The following is a 20556-nucleotide window of genomic DNA, read 5'->3' on the forward strand; positions in this document are numbered from 1 at the left end:
TGTACCTTTATCTTTGTGTCTTTCTAAAAATTTTATTAGATTGAAGATTATTACTGTCAATAATCGATACAGTGACCCAATTCTACTTTCTACTTCAGTCTAGAAAAGGTCAAAAGAAGTTTACAGAGTAAGCATGTGTTAATTATAATTAACCAATCAGAGAAAGAGGTCAGGAAAAAATATTCGTAAACATCAGTCTCTAGAAAAGCGGTTCTCAACCTTTTTGGTGAATCCCCCACTCTGCCTCGACACCCCCCCACACACACACATACAGCAATAGAAGAATAGACAAAACAATCCATTTTTTTCCATGGTCTTAGGAGACCCCTGGAAAATCGTCAATCGACCCCCAAGGGGGTCGCGACCCACAGGTTGAGAACCCCTGCTCTAGAAGGTCATAGCTAATAGACATATATAGAATTGAAGTTTCTAGGATTTTAAAAAGGTATAAGTGGAGGGGAAATTTAAGTTAATCGTGGCCCAGGAGCAGTTGCAGGTCTACGAGTCCCGGGTACGCTGTTCTGCCTCACCGTGGTGGAAACGGCTACTTGAGGGGGGAGCTAGGCTAAATGAATGGCGAAACATAACTCCCGTGGGGATGCCCACGGGTAGACGAGAGTCCACCTCTTGCACGGGCGGGGTTGTAAAAAAGTCCCCACAAACCTGTCACACATCCATGTGCTGTTCCTCAAGGGACCGTTACATAAATGGCGTGTCCCCCATGGTTAGCTTGGTATAATGAAGGAAAATGGCGGAGGCTCCCGGTGTCCTCGGCCTTCGGCCATGTGCAGCCAAGCATGCGTCGGGGGCCAAAGGCATCGGAAATAGCAATGCTTTGCATAGGCATTGACTCGGGTCTCTCTCAAACAGAACTGTGTTCCCACAGGTTTTTTTCACTGTTTGGCGTCCAAACAGGTTTTTTTTTCAAACTTTGAGCTCGAAGAGCCTTCGGCTCAGGTCATAAGACGATCAAACGGTCTACGAGTTGTTAAGACTCAAATTAAAAATACAAAGTTCAGTTGTATCAGTACTAAGCTGTATCAAGTTGTATCAGTACGAAGTTGTATCAAGTTATATCAGTACGAAGTTGTATCAAGTTATATCAGTACTAAGTTGTATCAAGTTGTATCAGTACTAAGTTGTATCAAGTTATATCAGTACGAAGTTGTATCAAGTCGTAGTTTAACTCTTTCTCTCCTAACCGACGATACCAGCGTTGATTCCACCAGAATGTGGTAAATAATTACGGAGAGAAAGAGTTAAGCCTCTCTGCTTAAATGCTTTCTTGACGTAACACATTCTTGAGATTTTCTATGTAAAGAAAAAGTCTCACCTGTACCTGTATCTTCAGCTATCAATTGTTGGCAGGGTACGTCCTTTGTATGTAAGTCTATCAAAAGAAAAAAAAAAACAAGAAAACTTTATAATTAAAACTTAGAAAAACTAAAAAGGTTAGCGAAAGTATTTTTTTTTTTTTTAAATGTTTCAAAAATTGTATGAGCGGGATGACTGCTAGCAGATGACTGAGCTACTTGACTTGAGAGAGAGAGAGAGAGAGAGAAAAGAAACCGATGCAGGTAGAAAAGTAGACAGGTGTATTTCTGACAGAAATAATATACGTGTAAACCCTGTACCCCGACAAAATAGCGCCGACAAAACAGCGCAGAAAAAATATATTTCAGTCATTATGAAAGAAAAACTTAGGAATCGTAAAAAATGAATAGAGCCAATGTTTCCTTTTATGTTATAATTATTTTTCAGTCATTTTGCAGGAATTGCTTTAGATATCTTAAAACAAATATGCAAACAATAAGCAAAAATTATAATGAGTAAACTATACGATTACAAAATATATCATTTATTTACATTCCAAAAGTGTACTTTGAAAGCAGGAGATAAGGGAAGCTGATTGAAGCCTACAATCCTAATTGACAATCTTAGATTTGATATGTGATGGTATTAGACAAAGACGGACAGGAAATAGCCAAATTAATGATTGAATTGGTCAGTCACGTTTTCTATTTGATGTTTGGAATTAGTTGTTACCTCCCCTTTAGCCTAGTTTACACTCTACTCAGGACACAGCGAAGGGGCCCCCAACCACTGTTAGCACCCCCATGATGGGATCCTTGTTAGCAACCCCACGATGGGATCGGGGCCTCGGCAGCAAACTGTTCTGTAATTATGAGCTGCAGAAACGCATTAAAAAAATTTGCAGGCCCCCAAATACACTGCTCACCTTGAATAAAAAAAAACCGTACCCACAGGGGCCACATACGAGTTTTTTGTTGTGTTTAAACCAAAAGTGGAGAAATGTTGAGATTTATATTAATATTTATATTATATTTTTATTTATGATTAAGACTTACTAAGCATGTATGTTCTGATAGGCTTTCCTAAGTAGACTTTTGAATACATCACGCAACGAACGTGGGTAAATGGCTTAGAGTTTGTTTAGATTACTGAAACTCTTTGATGGTGCGTTCTTTTATTACCCTGCAGTTAAAATAATTCTACCTTAATGCACAATGGTGGAGAAGCACATCAGCACCTGTTTAGCCTTTTCTTCCTCACAGTACACTCCCCCCCCCCCCACAAACTCTCTCTCACACACACACATACACATCTACCACATCATCCTTGATTAGTAGAAAATGTTAAGCGTGGGTGTCTTAAAGCGGTACGCGACGCTCTGGCACTAGAAGTTCTGGTGATTTTAAAATAGACTACAACACCAAAAAGATTATAATTAAAATTTGTGACTATTTCATGATTAAATATGTCGAATTATATCTTATATAATACAGACGTTACTTTAAAAAAAGATGATTACGTCCTACATGTCATGCATGTTAACCAGTGACAAAAATTCTGCCAAGTCACTGGTTTTTCCTGGCTGGCTCAGGCAACCCATTCCATGCTCTAATAGCCCAAGGGAAAGAACTGCCTAACTAAACATTACTAATCTCTCTAGCTCGTACAGCTACATTTTCGAGGACTCAAAGGTACCGCAAGTCCTTACTGCCTTGCTGTCCTGGACTCAACTGTCCTTTCTAACACACTGTCTCTCGGCCGTCAAGGCTCTTGATCACATGACCACAACACAGGTCATACTTGCGTGAACTAGCAGTACTGTCCCTTGTCTATCGACAGCCGTCGACCCGTTGACCTGTGTGTATCAATAGGCCGCACGCACATTAACTCTTTCAGTCCGCCACTGGAGTTACAACAATATATACATGTATATAATATAACGAACAATATTCAATCATTCACAAGAAGACGATAAGTACCATAAAAATAATACGAAGGCTTGTCTTCAAGTCCGAAGATTAATGATGATTGTTTTAGTGCAGTATTTTCCGTGGCTACGCAGCCCCAGCCGTGACCTACATATCCTTTTTTTCGACTCTGTTATGACGAATCACTTGTGGGCCAATCATATAAAACACTGCATTGCCTCGAGCCTGCTCAAAGTATTTTTAAAGTGATAATTGGCTCGCGCGGACCAATACCGCCCTTTAAACTAAATGCAGTCAACAGTGGCATAGAAGTCTGAGACGGCTGTAAACAACAGATGGCCAACAAAAGCAAATGTCAAAATCTAATGGACTAACGTAACTGTTGTTGTTTACATATAAACTATTTTGAACAGAAACACACGAGCAAGAAGTCTTTCTTAGTTAAAGAGTAAAAGTAAAGTTCCCTTATCAGACCTTGTGGTCTACTGGACAGACGATGTAAAGGTCATCTGTTTCTGTGGCCTACGGTTAAACGAGAGTGCCATGCGGCCAGCACAATGACCAACCGCCTTTACTTTTCCCCAACTAATGTCAGATACCCATTAGAGCTGGGTGGACTCAGAGGCGCCAAAAGATAACGAAATTAAAAATCCCAGTCTTCACCAGGATACGAACCCTGAACCTTCGGTTCGGAAGCCGAGCGCGCTCAGCCACCCCGCCTCATTCTATCTTAGTTAACTTACTCTATTGATCCTACGGTTAATGAGAGTGCCATACGGCCAGCACAACGACCAACCGCCTTTACTTTTCCTCCAAATAATGTTAGGTACCCATGAGATTAGGTGGATTCAGAGGCGCCAAAAGAAATTAGAAATCCAAGTCTCACCAGGATTCGAACCCGGAACCTTCGGTTCGGAATTCAAGCGTTCAGCCACCGCACTTCATTCTATCTTAGTTTACTTACTCTATTGATCCATTCTGATCGTGGTCTTCCGCCCTAACATATTGGTGCTTGTTCAATCTTCGGCATTTTAGCATAGAAAATCATATTGTGCTCATCTTTTCCCCCCACGGGGCGCCTCAATTTGCTCCAGTTCAACAACAGTCTCAGAGGCGGAACATGTTTCTTATCAAGCGACTAAATTTTTAATTGCGTTTCGCCAATTACGAAAGAACTTTGTGAAAAACCAGGTACACTTTCTTTTGAGGTCAAGGTGTCTAAGGTTATCTTGACCTAATCACGTCCCTCTCAAACTCAATGTTGACTTTTTTTTTCTTCCTGTGGTTAGTACGAGATGCGATTTATGGGTGAAACTGGGGGGAGATCCACGACCCAGAAAACCCCAAGACTAAACAAAACCTTTCATCTCATCCCACCTGCCTTTCATTTCGATGCGAAATGAAACCAATTTGCAGCGTATCTCTAAACTGAGTGTAGGTTACTTTAGAAGTATAGAGTAATAGAACTTAAACTACATCTTCTGGTACAGTGGAGAGGGCACGAAGAAAGGGGACGTCCAAAGAAAAGCTGGATTACTTAAAAGAATGGACCGGCCTCTCTCTTGATACTAGAAAAGTCAAGGCGGCTGGTCGTTGTGCTGGCCACACGACACCCTCGTTAACCGTAGGCCACAGAAACAGATGACCTTTACATCGTCTGCCCTATAGAGCACGAGGTCTGAAAGGGGCACTCTACTTTTACTTACTCTCTGGAATAAATATAAGTTAAGATAAGATAAGATAAAATAACCTGTTAAGAACAGCTGCTTACAGGAAAAAGTGGAGGGCTTTGGTTACGTGATCTGTCACAGCACCCCTACGACGAACTGTCACAGCACCCCTACGGCGAACTGTCACAGCACCCCTAGGACGAACTGTCACAGCACCCCTACGACGAACTGTCACAGCACCCCTAGGACGAACTGTCACAGCACCCCTAGGACGAACTGTCACAGCACCCCTAGGACGAACTGTCACATCACCCCTATGACGAATTGTCACATCGCCCCTACGACGAACTGTCACAGCACCCCTATGACGAATTGTCACATCGCCCCTACGACGAACTGTCACAGCACCCCTAGGACGAACTGTCACAGCACCCCTACGACGAACTGTCACAGCACCCCTAGGACGAACTGTCACAGCACCCCTACGACGAACTGTCACAGCACCCCTATGACGAATTGTCACATCGCCCCTACGACGAACTGTCACAGCACCCCTATGACGAATTGTCACATCGCCCCTACGACGAACTGTCACAGCGCCACTAGGACGAACTGTCACAACACCCCTACGGCGAACTGTCACATCACCCCTACGACGAACTGTCACAGCACCCCTACGACTATAGTCAAGGGACAGATGGAGAGATCTGGGTTTATGCAGAAGAATGTCTATAAACTGAACACACGTCTATGAAGCTGCATTTAAACTTATATAAGGTATATCGATTCTAAATTGCCTAGCGCTACCCGCTAGGAAGATTTGTTTTGGGGCGTTTGCGGGTTGGTGTGGGAAAAGGTGTGTGTGGGTGTGTGTGGGAAAGGTGAGAAAGAAAAGGCTAAACAAGTGCTAATGGGCTTTCCGCACTTGTGTCTCAGTAGGATTCTGGGCCAAAATCATTTCAGTTGCAAGCTAATAAAATAATGAATTTACAAAGTGTGCAATTAAAAAAGAGGGGGGTGAGGGGGGCTTCAGTATTACTAGCTGGCAGATTGGCGTTTAAATAAGTCTGTTATTTTTTTTTTTTTTTTTTTTGGAGTCTAGAATAGTCTTTATTTTTAAAAAATGTAAACCATTGGTGAACTTACACCATTTCAAATATTATTCATGTGTTAAAAGAAAAAATAAACAACGATGTCAAAATAAAACAAACAAAAAAACAAAACAAAAAAAAAACAAAACAAAAAACAAAAAAAAAACAAAACAAAACAAAAAAACAACAAAACAAAACAAAAAAAAAAAAAAAACAAAAAAAAAAACAAAAAAAAAAAAAAAAAAAAAAAAAAAAAAAAAAAAAAAAAAAACACCAAAAAAAAACAAAAAAAAAAAAAAAACAAAACAAAAAAAAAAAAAAAACAAAAAACACAAAACAAAAAACAAAAAAAAAAAAAAACACAAAAAAAACAAAACAAAAAAAAAGCTGAAGAATCAAAGAGTCTAGTAGGGTTTCGCGTCAGTTTTTTTTTCTTTTGGCTTGTTGCTAATGCAACTTCCGTCTCATAAATTGCAGCTTGATATTCGGCCGAATAAGTTGTGTTGCATTATCTTTGTGAAGCTGTTCATCTACTTGCTGAAACAATGCTAAGACTTCATCTTGCAGACAGGAGTGAGCTCGTTTGAGGTGGCAAGCTATGTTCTTGGCTAGATTTGTTTGTGGCTCTTCATCTTTTAACACCTCTTTGTAAAATACTTTGGCCTGACTGAAATGGTCCTCTTCTTTCAGCACGTGGCGACTAGTGGTTGTTTCAGGAATGACATTACAGCTTTCCTGAACTCCAGGTTTCTCCACCGGTCCATTATAACTATTAGGAAAGAAATGTGGTCCACCTTCTGTCAGATCCGCAAAGTTATCTCCATCTCGCTGATAGGTTTTAGTCTTCAAGCAAGGGTTACTATTATCACAGAGTTGTTGATAATTGGGACCCAATCTATAGCGCTGGCTGTCTGAGTAAGCAAAGATACGACCCTGCAACAACTTGTCTGGACTGACATCAATACCTTGCACCATATTAGCTGGAGAGTAGGCCAGTTGTTCCACTTCTGAAAAATAACTTTTGGTATTTCTATTCAGTGTCAGTTTGCCAATATTGACCAATGGGTAAGTCTTCTGTGACCAGACCTTTGTGGCATCAAACAGGTTGTTTGCTGTCTTTGCCAACTCTAAAGCTTCACTTTCTGGAATAATCTGAGCACACAATGTCCACGATGGACAACGTTTTTCACCGATTGCATTAACTAAATCTCTAGTGCAATAGTCTGATTCCATACTGGCAAGAAAGAGGGCTTGGTCTGGAGTTAAATTTCGAATACCCTGGTTAGTCTTTAAGTGGAATTTGCAGAAGAAACTCTCTCCAATTTTGATGGTCAGTTTGTAAGCATGTATTCCGTACCCATTCATGTGTCTGTAACCATCAGGAAGTCCTCGGTCAGAAAACAGAAATAGGATTTGATGGACAGTCTCTGGACGTAATGTAACGTAGTCCCAGAACATATCAGCATCCTTTAAATGCGTTACAGGATTTCTTCTCATGGCATGAACCAAACTTGGCAAATTCAATGGATCTTAAATAAAAAAAAAACTGGTGTATTAGCGCCGACTAGATCCCAGACACCATCTTCTGAATAGAACTTTATAGAAAAGCCTCGTATGTCTCGCTCTGTGTCCGCTGTGCCATTTTCACTACCAAACCTAGAAAATCGAACAGCCACTTGAGTTTTCTTGCCTTTATTGAAGATAGTTGTTTTGCAATATTTGGAAAAGTCCTCGGTCACTTCAAACTGACCAAATGCGCCTGCTCCTTTAGCTGACACAACTCTTTCTGGAATACGTTCTCTATTAAAATGTGCTAATTCTTCCAGTAATATGGAATCTTGAAGTAAAATATAGCCAGTGGTACCAGTTGACAAACTAGTCGTTTTAGCATTCACTCCCAATGGCGCCCCCTGACCCCGTTGTGACATTACCGACAGGTATCGTGTGAGCTTTTCTTAAGTCATTTAATTGTTCCGAAGCTTTGTCCATCAGGTCATCTACACACTTGACTTCTTGTTCCACTTCTTTTTTAACGCATTCTCGTTCGCATGGTTTATAGACTCCTGGATTGGTGCAAACTTACTAGTTTAAACTAAGACTTCCCATGATAATAAATAACGCTCTTGGATTTACACTAAGTATCTATAAAATCTTGTTTTAAATATGGCGATACGAATTTCCATACTTTCTTGGTCATTGATTTGCAAACATTTTGAGGGTCGGGGAAAAAATTACAGGAATCATTTTGGAAGGCCAACATTCTTTTATTCCAGCAATACAGAAATTTAGTATCAGATTTAATGGTATAAAAAAAATTAAACTGGTGAGATACATGAAGCTACGAGAGTTTTGATAGTAGTTCTACTTAATTTGGTTCAGCTTCGAACGTAGTTATTATTAAAGGATAACTGAGTGTTCATCCTTCAATCTATTTCTGACACAGTTTTTTGTAAGCTACTCACAACTCTATTATGATATAAACATTGCAAGCAACCTTATATAATTGATTTGGCTTGTAGGTAGGGCCTACTTTCAAAATTGTTGGACTTTTCACAAATGCATCAAAAAATATTCGGCTGTTTTTCTGCTCCCTGTTTAATAATCGCATGGACGTTAACTTCCCGAATACACAGGGGTTCTCAACCTGTTGGTCGCGACCCCTTGGGGGGGGGGGTCGATTGACGATTTGCCAGGGGTCGCATAAGACCATCGATAAATGGATTGTTTTTTAGTCAATTCTTCTATTCCTGTGCAAATGTGGGTGGGTGGGGGTCGCGGAAGAGTGGGGGGTTGTAAAAAAGGGGTCGCCGTGCTTCAAAGGTTGAGAACCGCTGCGATAACGGAACACGTTTCGTCGATGCCTTTTATATGTAATAGCATGCGCCCCCGTCCCCTCTTTTTTTCAGAGCCTCGCTCTCTGTCACCGCGAAAGTTACGTGGGGCAACTCTAGTCCGACTGGCAGAAATAAAAGAGTTATCTTTCCATGACTTGTTCATCGTGGTGTCATGCATGGTTGGGGGGTGGGGGGCGCACAAAGAGATTTATATATATAGATATTCATTTTCGTCAGCACAACTTGAAGTTACTCATTTTTTTTTGTGTGCTTATATATAACCTATAGTTTTTACAAAGCTTATATTTCTGTATGTCTGTATGTCTGTCCGTCTGGTAAAAATATGTGTACACGTTATTGATAAATAATTCTATTTGATACCAGCAAGGGAAACTTCAGTATTCACATATATGGGGCTAAATTTGTTGGGTTTAGTCCTCTAAAATAATTGGCAAGGCTATATCTCTCTCACGCATACTTTAAACAATTAATTATTGTATTGTTACAAATGAACAGTGATAGGTAGAGGTCAACGTATGACCCCAGCGAGATGACACAGCAGCGAGTGTTCTCTGGAATGTACATGTATAAGCATAGACAGGATGTGACGTTTCCTCACGTGTTGTTCCAGAAGATACTAGCAGTGTTTGTGCAACTTTGGAGGAGCGATTAGGGACTCTATATAAGCCAGCGAGTTAATGTGAATGTCAGTCGTGAGTGAGCCGTTACAGTCGATACAGACGATGTAAGACGTGTGCGGCTCTAGTGGAAGAGACATGTGTACGACTCGATGCAAGTTAACTAGGGTAGAGTTAACTGGAGTGGACTACTGTCGTTAAAGCCTATACAGCGTACTACAGTGGACTTGAGCCGTTACAGTCGATACAGTCGATGTAAGACGTGTGCGGCTCTGATTCGGTAGACTTGAGTTCAGCTTTGGGAGACCTGGAGCGACACTGGGAAGTGTGTCGTTGGTCTGTTCTGTGGAATACGGCTCGATGCAAATTGAGAAGAGATGAATTGCAACGAAGTGAAGAGATGAATTGCAACGAAGTATAGCTAACTGTAAACTGACAGATATTGTACAGTCTTCTACGCTACATGTTACAGTGACGAATTGTTAGAGTTAATAGTCAATAAAGTTATATGAAGCTGAAAGTTTAGTCGTCAAGTTCTTTACAGTGTTTTTATTTGTGTGTCTACTAATACATTTAGCCAGAAGATTCAGAAATACGTAACAGTATCTAACAAAAATGAATCAATACTTTGATTTTCTATTCATCTTAAGTTGAATTTATTTATTTCGTTATATAAGTTCTATTTAGCTGTGTTCACAAAAGAAATTATTTCAAGTTTTATATGATACTAGTCGACCGGCGGCGTAGCATACGCCTCTATTTTGCATAGCCGGTCTTAGGCCACTGCAACCTATGCGACCGCAGTTGGCCCCCACTTTCAAAGAATCCGCACTTTCATAGGACCCGCGCTAATTCAAGGTGTATAAATTATTAAATTTAATTATTTTTTAACTTAAAACAGATATGCCGCGCCCTCGTGTCGATTTACCAGGAGGTCAACAATTCTAAAAGATAGATTGAAACATTTGGTAATTTTTGCTATTGAGCGGGATCTATGTAGGAAACAGAATTCTGATGATATACTGAATGACTTTGCTATACGCAAGGCTCGTAAAGTAATTCTGTACATAGTAAATAATGAATAAAATGCATAGACGAATTTATTTTCTAATACAAACTCTTAAATTTCACTTATTGTCCGCTTCCCTACCCAAACTTAGCCCCGCGAAATCCGTTTCGAATAGGGCCTCACAATGCGTAAGTCCGGCCCTGCTATTTAGTGTTTGTAAAATGTTTGTTTGTAAAATGTTTTGCATGTTTCGTATGTTCCTTCAGAGTTGACGATAGTTTACTTCCTAGTCGAAACCTCCCGCAAAACGAAGGGGGGATGAGAGCGGGCAGGGTTTGACAGTCCAGCGCGCAGCCATCCGTAGCGAGCTGTGAAAACGTGTTCTCCCCCCCCCCCCCCCCCGCCCCTTCTTGTTTTTTTTTCGTGGGGAGACTATCCGCAGAAATAAGAGAGTGATCTTCCCTTTTACTTCTCGTTTGACCTGATTAGGGAAGAAGAGAATTATATATAAAGATGATACGTTTAATTGTCTACCAGCTGTTTGACGCTACAAATGAACGGCCGTCAATAACACCCATTAGAGTTAGCTGGCCTCAAAGTTGTTCTAAAACAAGAATATGTAGTTTAAGCATATCATGAAATTCTAATTATAAAGAACTACTAATGCATTATGCAAATTAAAATTCACAATATTACTACAAGCTGGTTCACTTCTTACATTCTGAATCAAATTTGTAATTATTATTACAATAAATGTGGAGGGCCGGATTAAAACTTTCCAAGGGCCGTAGTTTGCCCATCACAGTCCTCGGTAAAGTGCCCCTTTCAAACCTTGCGATCTATAGGGCAGACAATGTTAAAATCATCTGTTTATTTGATTAACAAGGGTGTCACGTGGCCAGCACAACGACCAACCGCCTTAACTTCGCTCAACTAAAGTCAGAGTTGGGTGGACTCAGGGGCGCACTAAGAATCCCGAAATTCAAAATATAAGTGTTCACCGAGATGTGAACCCAGAAAACGCAGGTTAGGAAGCCAAGCGCTTAACCACTCAGCCACCGCGCCCCCACAACGCTACTTTAAATAAGCATTTTTTGAATTTTTATTAATGACGCCCCCAGCAATTGTACCTGCATCGCCCTTATCTAGCTTGTTTTGTTATGTTGGTGTCTAAGAGGAATTTAAATGCATATCTTGTACACATGTCAGCGACGCTATAGTAGACTGGTGAACTGCTCTAGGTACATGATTTAAAAAAACAACAACAACTAATGAGCTGGGCAGATTTCACTGGTTCCAATTTTGAGCTTCCGGTACAGACCTTCAACAATCTGCTATTAGGGCAATCCTCTGTAGACTTTTGGACAATCTATTAAAACTCTTCTATATACCTTTCACTACAGTATTTAGACCAGGGGTCTCAAACACGTGACCCGGCCCTCTAGGTAGATGATTTAAAAAAAACAACAACTAATGAGCTAGCTTTTGGAAGATACATATCAAAAAAAAAAAAAAAAAAAATATATATATATATATATATATATATATATATATATATATATATATATATATATGTGTGTGTGTGTGTGTGTGTGTGTGTCAACATACCATTGTCATGGTGGTCACACTGTACGATGTTCTGGACCACCTGCTGGTTCAACTGCAGGACCACGGCCAGCAGCAGAAGTTGCAAGAGCAGAAAGATGGCGAGTCTGACTACATTTTTGGGAGAGATGGGTCCACATCTGGGTATCCTCATCCCCAGAGCTGAAATAAAAAACCAAGAAAATAGAAAAAAATATTTATTAAAAAAACACAGCTTTAACGATGTTTGGATCAGTCATGTTATTCAATTTGTGATAGATCTAGACCAGGGGTTCTCAGCCTGTGGTCGATTGACGATTTGCCAGGGGTCGCCTGAGACCATCGAAAATATGGACTGTTATTGACTATTCTTCTATTGCTATATGTGTGTGTGTGGGAAGGGTCGCAGAAGAGTGGGGGGTCGTAAAAAGGGGTCACCGAGCATAAAAGGTTGAGAACCGCTGATCTAGACCAACAACAATAAATCTGTGGGATTCTAATTAATTTTACCTTTTTTTGTGTGTGTTTAGGCTATTTTATGGTACTAGCTTTCTCACTACGCTATGATCCTATCACTTATCTGGACCAGTTGGGAAGTTGATGGGGGAAGGGTTATCTGAGTGAATTTTACCGTAATCATTTTTTAATAGCCTTTTTTTTTTAAAAGTGGGAACGACCTGAATTCGAACTTATGACTAAAACATCCTCCAGCAGACATTCTAACCACTCTGTTTGAGAGGTGTTTATGAAAATTGAAGATGGTATGTTTCAAACTTTAAAGCGGCGACTTATAAAGGGTACTAATTCAACTTATACCACCACCTCAGTTAAGTACAATTTCTTTCCCTTGTTCAAGATACCAAACAAAGTAATTAATTACCAATAGCTAATTCACTATTAGGTTAGTTTTTGTTTGATTCTTGTGTTGTCAGGTAAAAGAAATAATAATGCGAAATTTCAGCTTGATCCGAGATAGGGTGTCGAAGAAATAAAGTGTACAAACTTTTTACCAGACAGACAGACAGACAGAGTGAGTAGATATATGCTTTGTAGGAAATAAAGTATTAAAAGAGGTATTAAAGAGCATCATCATCTGTCCCTGTGATAGTTCGCGTACCAGAAGATGCCAGGTGTCACACCCACCGAACAATTACAACGATTACAAGGTCGCCACACTTTGTCATCAGTGTATATATAACAATGAGATGCCCTTGTACCTTAGCGAACTGATTACTCCATATGTCCCCCAGAGAGCCCTGCGCTCAATGGACTCAACGCTTTTAGTAGTGCCACGTTTCTCCCTCAAAAGCTACGGTCTGCGTGCTTTTTCAGTTCACTTAACTCACTCCCCATTGATCTCAGACAGACAACATGCTACACCACTTTTAAGAAAGAACATTAAGACCTATCTGTTTAAAACTTTTTTAGATTAACTGTCATTTTAGCTCTCGTGTTTTTGTTTGTAATGTTGTTACAGCGCCTTGAGCCTACATTTTGTTTGTTAACAGCGCTTTATAAATAAAATTATTATTATTATTATTATTATTATTATTATTAACTAGCAAACGACTGCTAATTGCAGCATGTTTCATTTATTCTGTCTTACACAAATGGATAATTAAAAACATAAAGTTTAATTTTACTTGCGTCTTAAGATTTATCAAATATCCTTTAGAGCAGGGATTCCCAATTTATTTGTCTCGGAGCCCTGGTGCTCTGCGAGGCCTGAATAGGTGTTCTCCGAATTACTGGAATAATTAACTAGTAGGCCGCCACGTGAATTAGCGATGTCTCCGTAGGATCTTAAAAATTACATGGAATAAAAAAATGTGTGCAATACTGAGATCCTTGCGCGAACAGGTATTCCCAGCATCTTTACAGCCCTCAGACGACGCCGCTTGCGCTGGCTTGGAAATGTTCGCCGGATGGAGGACAATCGCATTCCGAAAGTCATCCTCTATGGTCAACTCGCGACTGGCTCAAGAAAAACTGGTCGCCCCCAACACCGTTACATATATGTAATAAAACGGGACCTCAAAGCAGTGAACATCAATACTAACCATTGGGAAGACATAGCTCTAGACCGCACCAGATGGAGAGAGACAGTGACCAAGAAAACTATGGACAGCGAAAGAACATGGGTCCTCAGCTCAGGAAGAAAAACGTACAATGCGAAAAATGGCCAGCTCCTCTACCACCGAAGCGAAAGCCACCTTAACCTGCGATATTTGTGGACGGGAGTGTCTCTCCAAAATAGGGCTCCACAGCCACATGAAAAAGTGTGCGAAATGAACCATAGTCGTTTTACAACTGCAGGAGGCCAACAGAGGCCACCATGTGAATTAATCTCTCTAAAAAAGATAAGCAAAGTGTTCCGCTAAATACTGCGAAGTGTTCCGTCAGGGAAAAAAGTTTGAGAAACACTGATTTAGAGATAAACATAGAAAATTATAGGAAGAGAAAAAAGAAAAGAAAAAGAGATGTCAAGGCCTCGATTAGTGTGAATCAAGGGATTACTCCGAGTATCACTTGTGTCGGTGCGTACGTTATATTATTCTAGCACCAATTTGTGTTAGATGCACACATTTTGAACGCACCTTCTTTGTTGCATTGCTTTTTAGCTGATGGTGTTTTTCTGTTACTTTTGTTACGAATCTCACTACTATTCAGGCTCTCTTCAAACTGCACCACACGACACAACGAACTTAAAGAACCTCACAACTCAGGGCTCCAAAGTAACAGTAGCAATTTAATTTCAAATACAATACACTGTACAGTTGGCAACAATATTACACAAAACTGTCCAAAAACCTAGCCTTGCTCCGCCTGACTTCACACACCGTACTGTTTCTAGCTTCGCCTCGTACTGGTCACATTGCGAGGTAACGTGAAGTCAGTCTTTCTGACACACTCGCTCTTATATACTGTCTCTACTGGCCTTCTAGAATCGGATGGAACGTTCTTGACCACTCAGAATGATCACAATCGCCGTGACTTGCGTGCGTCATATTTACAGGTCGTTGCCGAACTGGCATGTACTGTCACTGGTCACAGTTGACCGCTCGTCCTGCGCTGGACTGGAGCGATTTGCGTCGGCTGACTACACACACACACCACTACCCCCATCTGTGCCACCACCAGGTTTATAACACTATGCTGACATTATGTTTCTTATGAGGTTTGTCTGTGTATCCCTATTTAGGGTGAGCTTCTTGCTGTGGTTTCGCTGCCATACTCTATTAGATTAGACCAGTGATGCCCAACCTAATTTGACCCGCGGGCCATTATAATTTCCAACACTCATCTCGCGGGCCACATGAACGAAAATTTATAAAATGAAATGAAATTGTTCTGAAACTATTTTGGTAGAAACCTATGGATTTGACACTTAATTAATAGGTTATTTGACAATTATATATTTTTGTTACGAGTAAGACAATACCTTCATTTCTCTACTTAAATGTGAGCAACACCGAGTCATTTTGTGGTCTCTTTTATGGATCCTCCAATATCTAGGCATAGTTTAACATCTTTTATTCGCGAATCAAACCAAGAATGCCACCATATTTATTTTATAATGCCATCTTTATGTTGCTTTATTAAACAGTCAAACTTTCTTTATACAATAAATATGTTGGCTTATTATCGTGTTCCACAACAAAAAAAGGTAAAGATCTGCTAACTTTTCCTGGTAGAGTCTACATTCAGAGTCCCATTTCATAAACACAAATGTTTAAGCTCATGGTACCAATCCATCAGAGAAAAAGTGAGGGCCCAAACGTAGGTAAAGATACAATTTTTTCAACCTTTTTTGTTTTTTGTTTGGAAGGTAGATTTCTACACATAGTGTCGACGTTTCGGCGGGCCAGATGGAACGACGTCGCGGGCCGTATCTGGCCCGCGGGCCGTAGTTTGGGAATCACTGGATTAGACCTTTCAAGTTGTCTTTCTTACTTCTCAACAGGGAATTGGGGATGGGGATTGTAGGTTGAGTCTACACTGGAGTCAGCAGTGGGCCAGCGTTGTGCGTTTGTGACATAGAGGCCAAATACGTACTAATGTATTGTGTTGGTATTATGGAACCGCAAGGTGCAGAACCTTTATTTGACTATTATCTTATCTTATCGTCTATTATATAGACGTTACTTCAAGAAAGAAGATGATAACGTCCTACGCGTCATTCATTTAGTCATGCATATTAACCAATGACCTAAATTCTGCCAAGTCACTGGTTTTCCTGGCTGACTCAGGCAACCCATTCCATGCTCTAATAGCACTAGGGAAGAAGGAGTGTTTGTACATATTTGTCCTAGCATATGGGACGAGGAATGTGCCTTTATCTTTGTGTCTTTCTGAGTATTTTATTAACTTTTGTTTCGAAGGCATAAGTTTGTCTGCGAACACAGTTGCAAGCAGGATCACTGAGTCAGCGACAAATGTTCAACAGTAACTGATTGCCGCTGCAAAAGACTTTGTAGCATATTCCATTGCACTGGACGAGTCTACTGGTGTAACAGACACCGCATACTGTGTCGTATTTATTTGTGGGGTGGACGAAAACTTGAACATTGTTGAAGAGCTATAGGACTTACTACCCATGAAAGGAACGACGAATGGACGTGACGTGTTTCAAGAACTGGAAGCTTGTATTGACAGGTGTGGGCTACCGTGGGAAAAACTTGTTTCAGTGGCTACGGATGGTGCACCAGCAATGTGTTCAGAGAAGGTTGGTGTTGTTGTTGGCGGGACCTTTTGCAGCCATACTCTGCATTCTGCACCAAGAAGCACTCTGTGGCAAAAGTCTACAACTGAAGAACGTGATGGATGTTGTCGTGAAGACGGTGAACTTCATACGTGCACGGGGTCTCAACCACAGACAGTTTGTGTCATTTCTAGCTGATTTAAAAACGGTATACGGAGAGTAGCTGTATCATACGGAAGTCAGATGGTTGAGTCGTGGAAAAGTGCTGCAGAGATTTTTAGAACTGAGACGGGAAATAGCATTGTTCATGGCAATGAAAGACGGAGACATACCTCAGCTCAGTGACCCAATGTTTTAGTCGGATCTTGCTTTTCTTACTGACATCACGCAATATCTCAATGCAATCAATTCACAAATACAGGGCACAAAGCAGCTGATTACCGTGATGTTTGATTCATTCAGATGCAAGCTGACTTTGTGGGCCACTCAGCTGGTAAATGGAAACCTGGCTCATTTGTCTTTTCTACAGAGCATAACGGTTGAACTACAGCGCCTGAAAGACTACGTAGACATCCTCTCCAGACTACTGGAAGATTTTGAACACCGCTTTCATCAATTCACTGCTCTCGAACCACAGTTTTTTCCTTGCTGCCACTCCGTTCGCAGTTGACGTGAAAAACGTTCCAGAGGAAGTCCAGATGGAACTACTGGACCTGCAGTGTGACACTGTTCTGAAGCAAAAATACGCTGATGTTGGCGTTCCAGATTTCTACCATCCCAGAGAGAAGTTTCCAAACTTATTTTGAGCAGCTGCTAGAATTCTTGCGATGTTTGGGGGTACGTACGTTTGCGAACAGTTTTTCTCCAGAATGAAGATCAACAAAACAGCATTACGATCAAGACTGACTGATGAGCATCTGAGAGCAACCTTACGGCTGGCCACAACACGCGACTTCAGGCCTAACGTCGATGGTCTGGTCTCTGCCAAACGCTCTCTGCTGAGTGGACAGAAACATGAGTGACGAGCCATCTGCAGTAGGCCTAGTAATTATAGTTTTTTTTTTTTTCGGGGGGGGGGGGGGGGCTACAGTTTCTGCTTTTTTTTTAATTAGTGACAGACACAACGTCAACTTATTTTAGTAAACAAAACTGTCTGTGCATGTAATAAACTACAATAAATGTAATTAATAATTATATAAAGAAACTTTATTTTAGCATTGAACTGCAGTGACAGTAGTGTTTGTAAAATTGAATGAAAAGACATTCTCTTTTCGTGGTGCGGCCCACATGCTGATATCAGTTTGAGACCCCCTGATTTAGACGATGAATTTGTTTTATACAGGCTTTATATAAATCTGTGGTATACGTTCTAAAGAAGGTAATAACAGAAATCCATAATCGTATAAAAAAGAGATTGAGATGAACCATAATAGTTTTGCGACTGAAGTTGGCCAGCGATATGAATCTATTAAATCCATCCATCCATCCCAGTGGCGCTACAGCCCATGGAGGGCTCTGGCCTGCTTTAACACATCCTTCCATTCAGATCTCTCCTGGGCCTTTCGTCTCCACGCCCTAACCCCAAGCTGCTTCAGATCTGTTTCCACGTCATCTATCCATCGCATTCGGGGTCTGCCTTTGGGTCGCCTGCCTTTTGGTTTTTGCCTGTATACGATTTTCACCCCTCTGTTGTCTGACATTCTTTCAAGGTGACCTGCCCAACGTAGTCTGTTCTTTTCTATTTCGTTCACTATTGGTGGGTCTTCATATAATTGATATAACTCATGGTTAGTGCGTGTCCTCCACCCTGTTTCATCCTGTATGGCACCATAGATTTTCCTAAGAGAATCTATTAAATACCCTGATGCAATCTAAAAATTGACCTTTTAAATTCTTCTATAGACCATATAACAGTCTTTTACAGTACTACAAAGTTAAATGCTTATAAAGATAAAACTAACATTACCCAACAATAGCAAATATGGTTTAAGTTTTTTGGTATGTCTTTTTTTTATGGCTTGGCGTCGGCTCTCTGGTCTAATGCTTAACACATGTGCTTCTCGGCCCACATTTTGTGTCAAACCTTAACGCCCCACAATTTATCAAGATCACTTCTGAAATGTAACCCAGATCCACATAGAAATTGTTAGATTATGTTTCTATTCAAACACATCAGCGACAATCTAACAACTTGTCGGCTAGGGAGACATCTGTGAAATAATTATTGTGATAATCTTTTTATTTTGTTTTATTTATATCTGGTTCAGTATATAGTTACATATTTTTTGTTTTGTGTTTTATATATGTTTCGGATGTTACTTTAGGGTTAAGGACAGGGGCGGACTGGGTGTTAAAATCGGCCCGGGCATCTCTATACATTCCGGCCCTTTAATTGTATATCATATGATGGACATCCATTTTTAGGTCTACCTGTTCTCAAAATCATTCTGTTAAGTTTGATAATGTATCCATAACTGAACGCATGCATTCAACTCTGTATCTTTTGAAGAAATATAGTAAGCCTTATGTTGCTTTTAAATCGCTAAAAATGTGGGCCCTAAAAGGATGAAGCCTACTAGTAGCACTGTCTACCGATGTAGACCATTATATTATTTCGGAAAATGTGTTACATTAAATTAACATTACACTGTTTTAAACACAACGCTCAGAGTGCCCCCTTTACAAGAGAATATTATAAAACCTTAAATAATTTAATACGTTCTATAGTGACATTCTAGGTGACCCTACCGGCCCATTTGGGTACCGGCCCACCGGGCATTTGCCCGAATGCCCATATAGCCAGTCCGCCCCTGGTTAAGGATGATATGTAGTGACCTATTTTAGTTTAGAAATTATGATAGTTTTGTACAGGGCCGGCCTTAGGGCGTTGCAACCAATATGGCGAATTCTAGGAGTAAATTATTAAATTAACAATTATAACTTGTAACAGGGATCCCAAGGCCTCTGGATCTCAAAGGTTACTGAACAGGGCCGGCCTTAGGGCATTGCAACCAATATGGCGAATTCTAGGAGTAAATTATTAAATTAACAATTATAACTTGTAACAGGGATCCCAAGGCCTCTGGATCTTAAAGGTTACTGAAAATCTTCTGAAAACTGAAGAAAAATGGACAAATTTGTCGTGTCGTTTTAGTGTGGCATTCAATATAGAAAACGTTAATTCTAAGCGCGATATAAAAAGGCATTACCAGCTTTTATTTCATAAAAATGTAATAATAGATCGAATGTTAATAAATTACTTTATTTACTATAAGAGTCACTGGTATATAAGTATAGATGTAAATCTATCTCGATCTCTTTAAAAAAATCAAAAATAAAATTTGATCGTGGTTTTGTACCTAGTAAAAAATTAATAATATTAATAATATGCACAGACGAATTTATTTTTAAATACGAAAACTTAATTTTACTAATTATCCTTATCCCTACACAAACAGGGCCCCGTGCAATCTGTTTCGCATAGGGCCCCGTAATTTTTAGGGCTGGCCCTAGTTTTGTAGATAAATATATTGTGCATTGTTTTTCAGCGACGGTAAAGGTAGTGACGTAGTCAGACGGACGAATGACGTTGCAGAATGTGTGTACATGAAGAACAAGATGGCTAGAGCCTAGAGAAAGAAGGATATTGATAGAGACTGTTAAGCAAACGATGGATAGTGAGACAAGACGATCATCCCCATCTGTAAATAAATACCAGTTCAATTCTCCCTCATTCTTGATTACGTAGGACTATATCATTGTTCATTGTAATGCCCTTGGCTATGT

At 40.2% G+C, this 20556-nt stretch overlaps 1 protein-coding gene and 1 pseudogene across 1 annotated transcript in view; both read right to left on the reverse strand.

The window, feature by feature from the left end:
* LOC129923086 (probable methyltransferase-like protein 24) overlaps positions 1–20556 on the reverse strand; it is a 43224-nt gene that overhangs the window by 16005 nt on the left and 6663 nt on the right. The window contains exons 2-3 of the mRNA XM_056012266.1: positions 12093–12251; positions 1334–1390 (exon numbers count right to left, since the gene is read on the reverse strand). Coding sequence (XP_055868241.1) covers positions 1334–1390; positions 12093–12243 — 208 coding nt within the window. The 5' untranslated portion in view covers positions 12244–12251. The remainder of the gene's footprint in view (positions 1–1333; positions 1391–12092; positions 12252–20556) is intronic.
* LOC106070987 (catalase-like) lies at positions 6439–8074 on the reverse strand (annotated as a pseudogene).

The sequence above is a fragment of the Biomphalaria glabrata genome, chromosome 15, assembly GCF_947242115.1.
Source record: "Biomphalaria glabrata chromosome 15, xgBioGlab47.1, whole genome shotgun sequence".
NCBI classification, from domain to species: domain Eukaryota; kingdom Metazoa; phylum Mollusca; class Gastropoda; family Planorbidae; genus Biomphalaria; species Biomphalaria glabrata.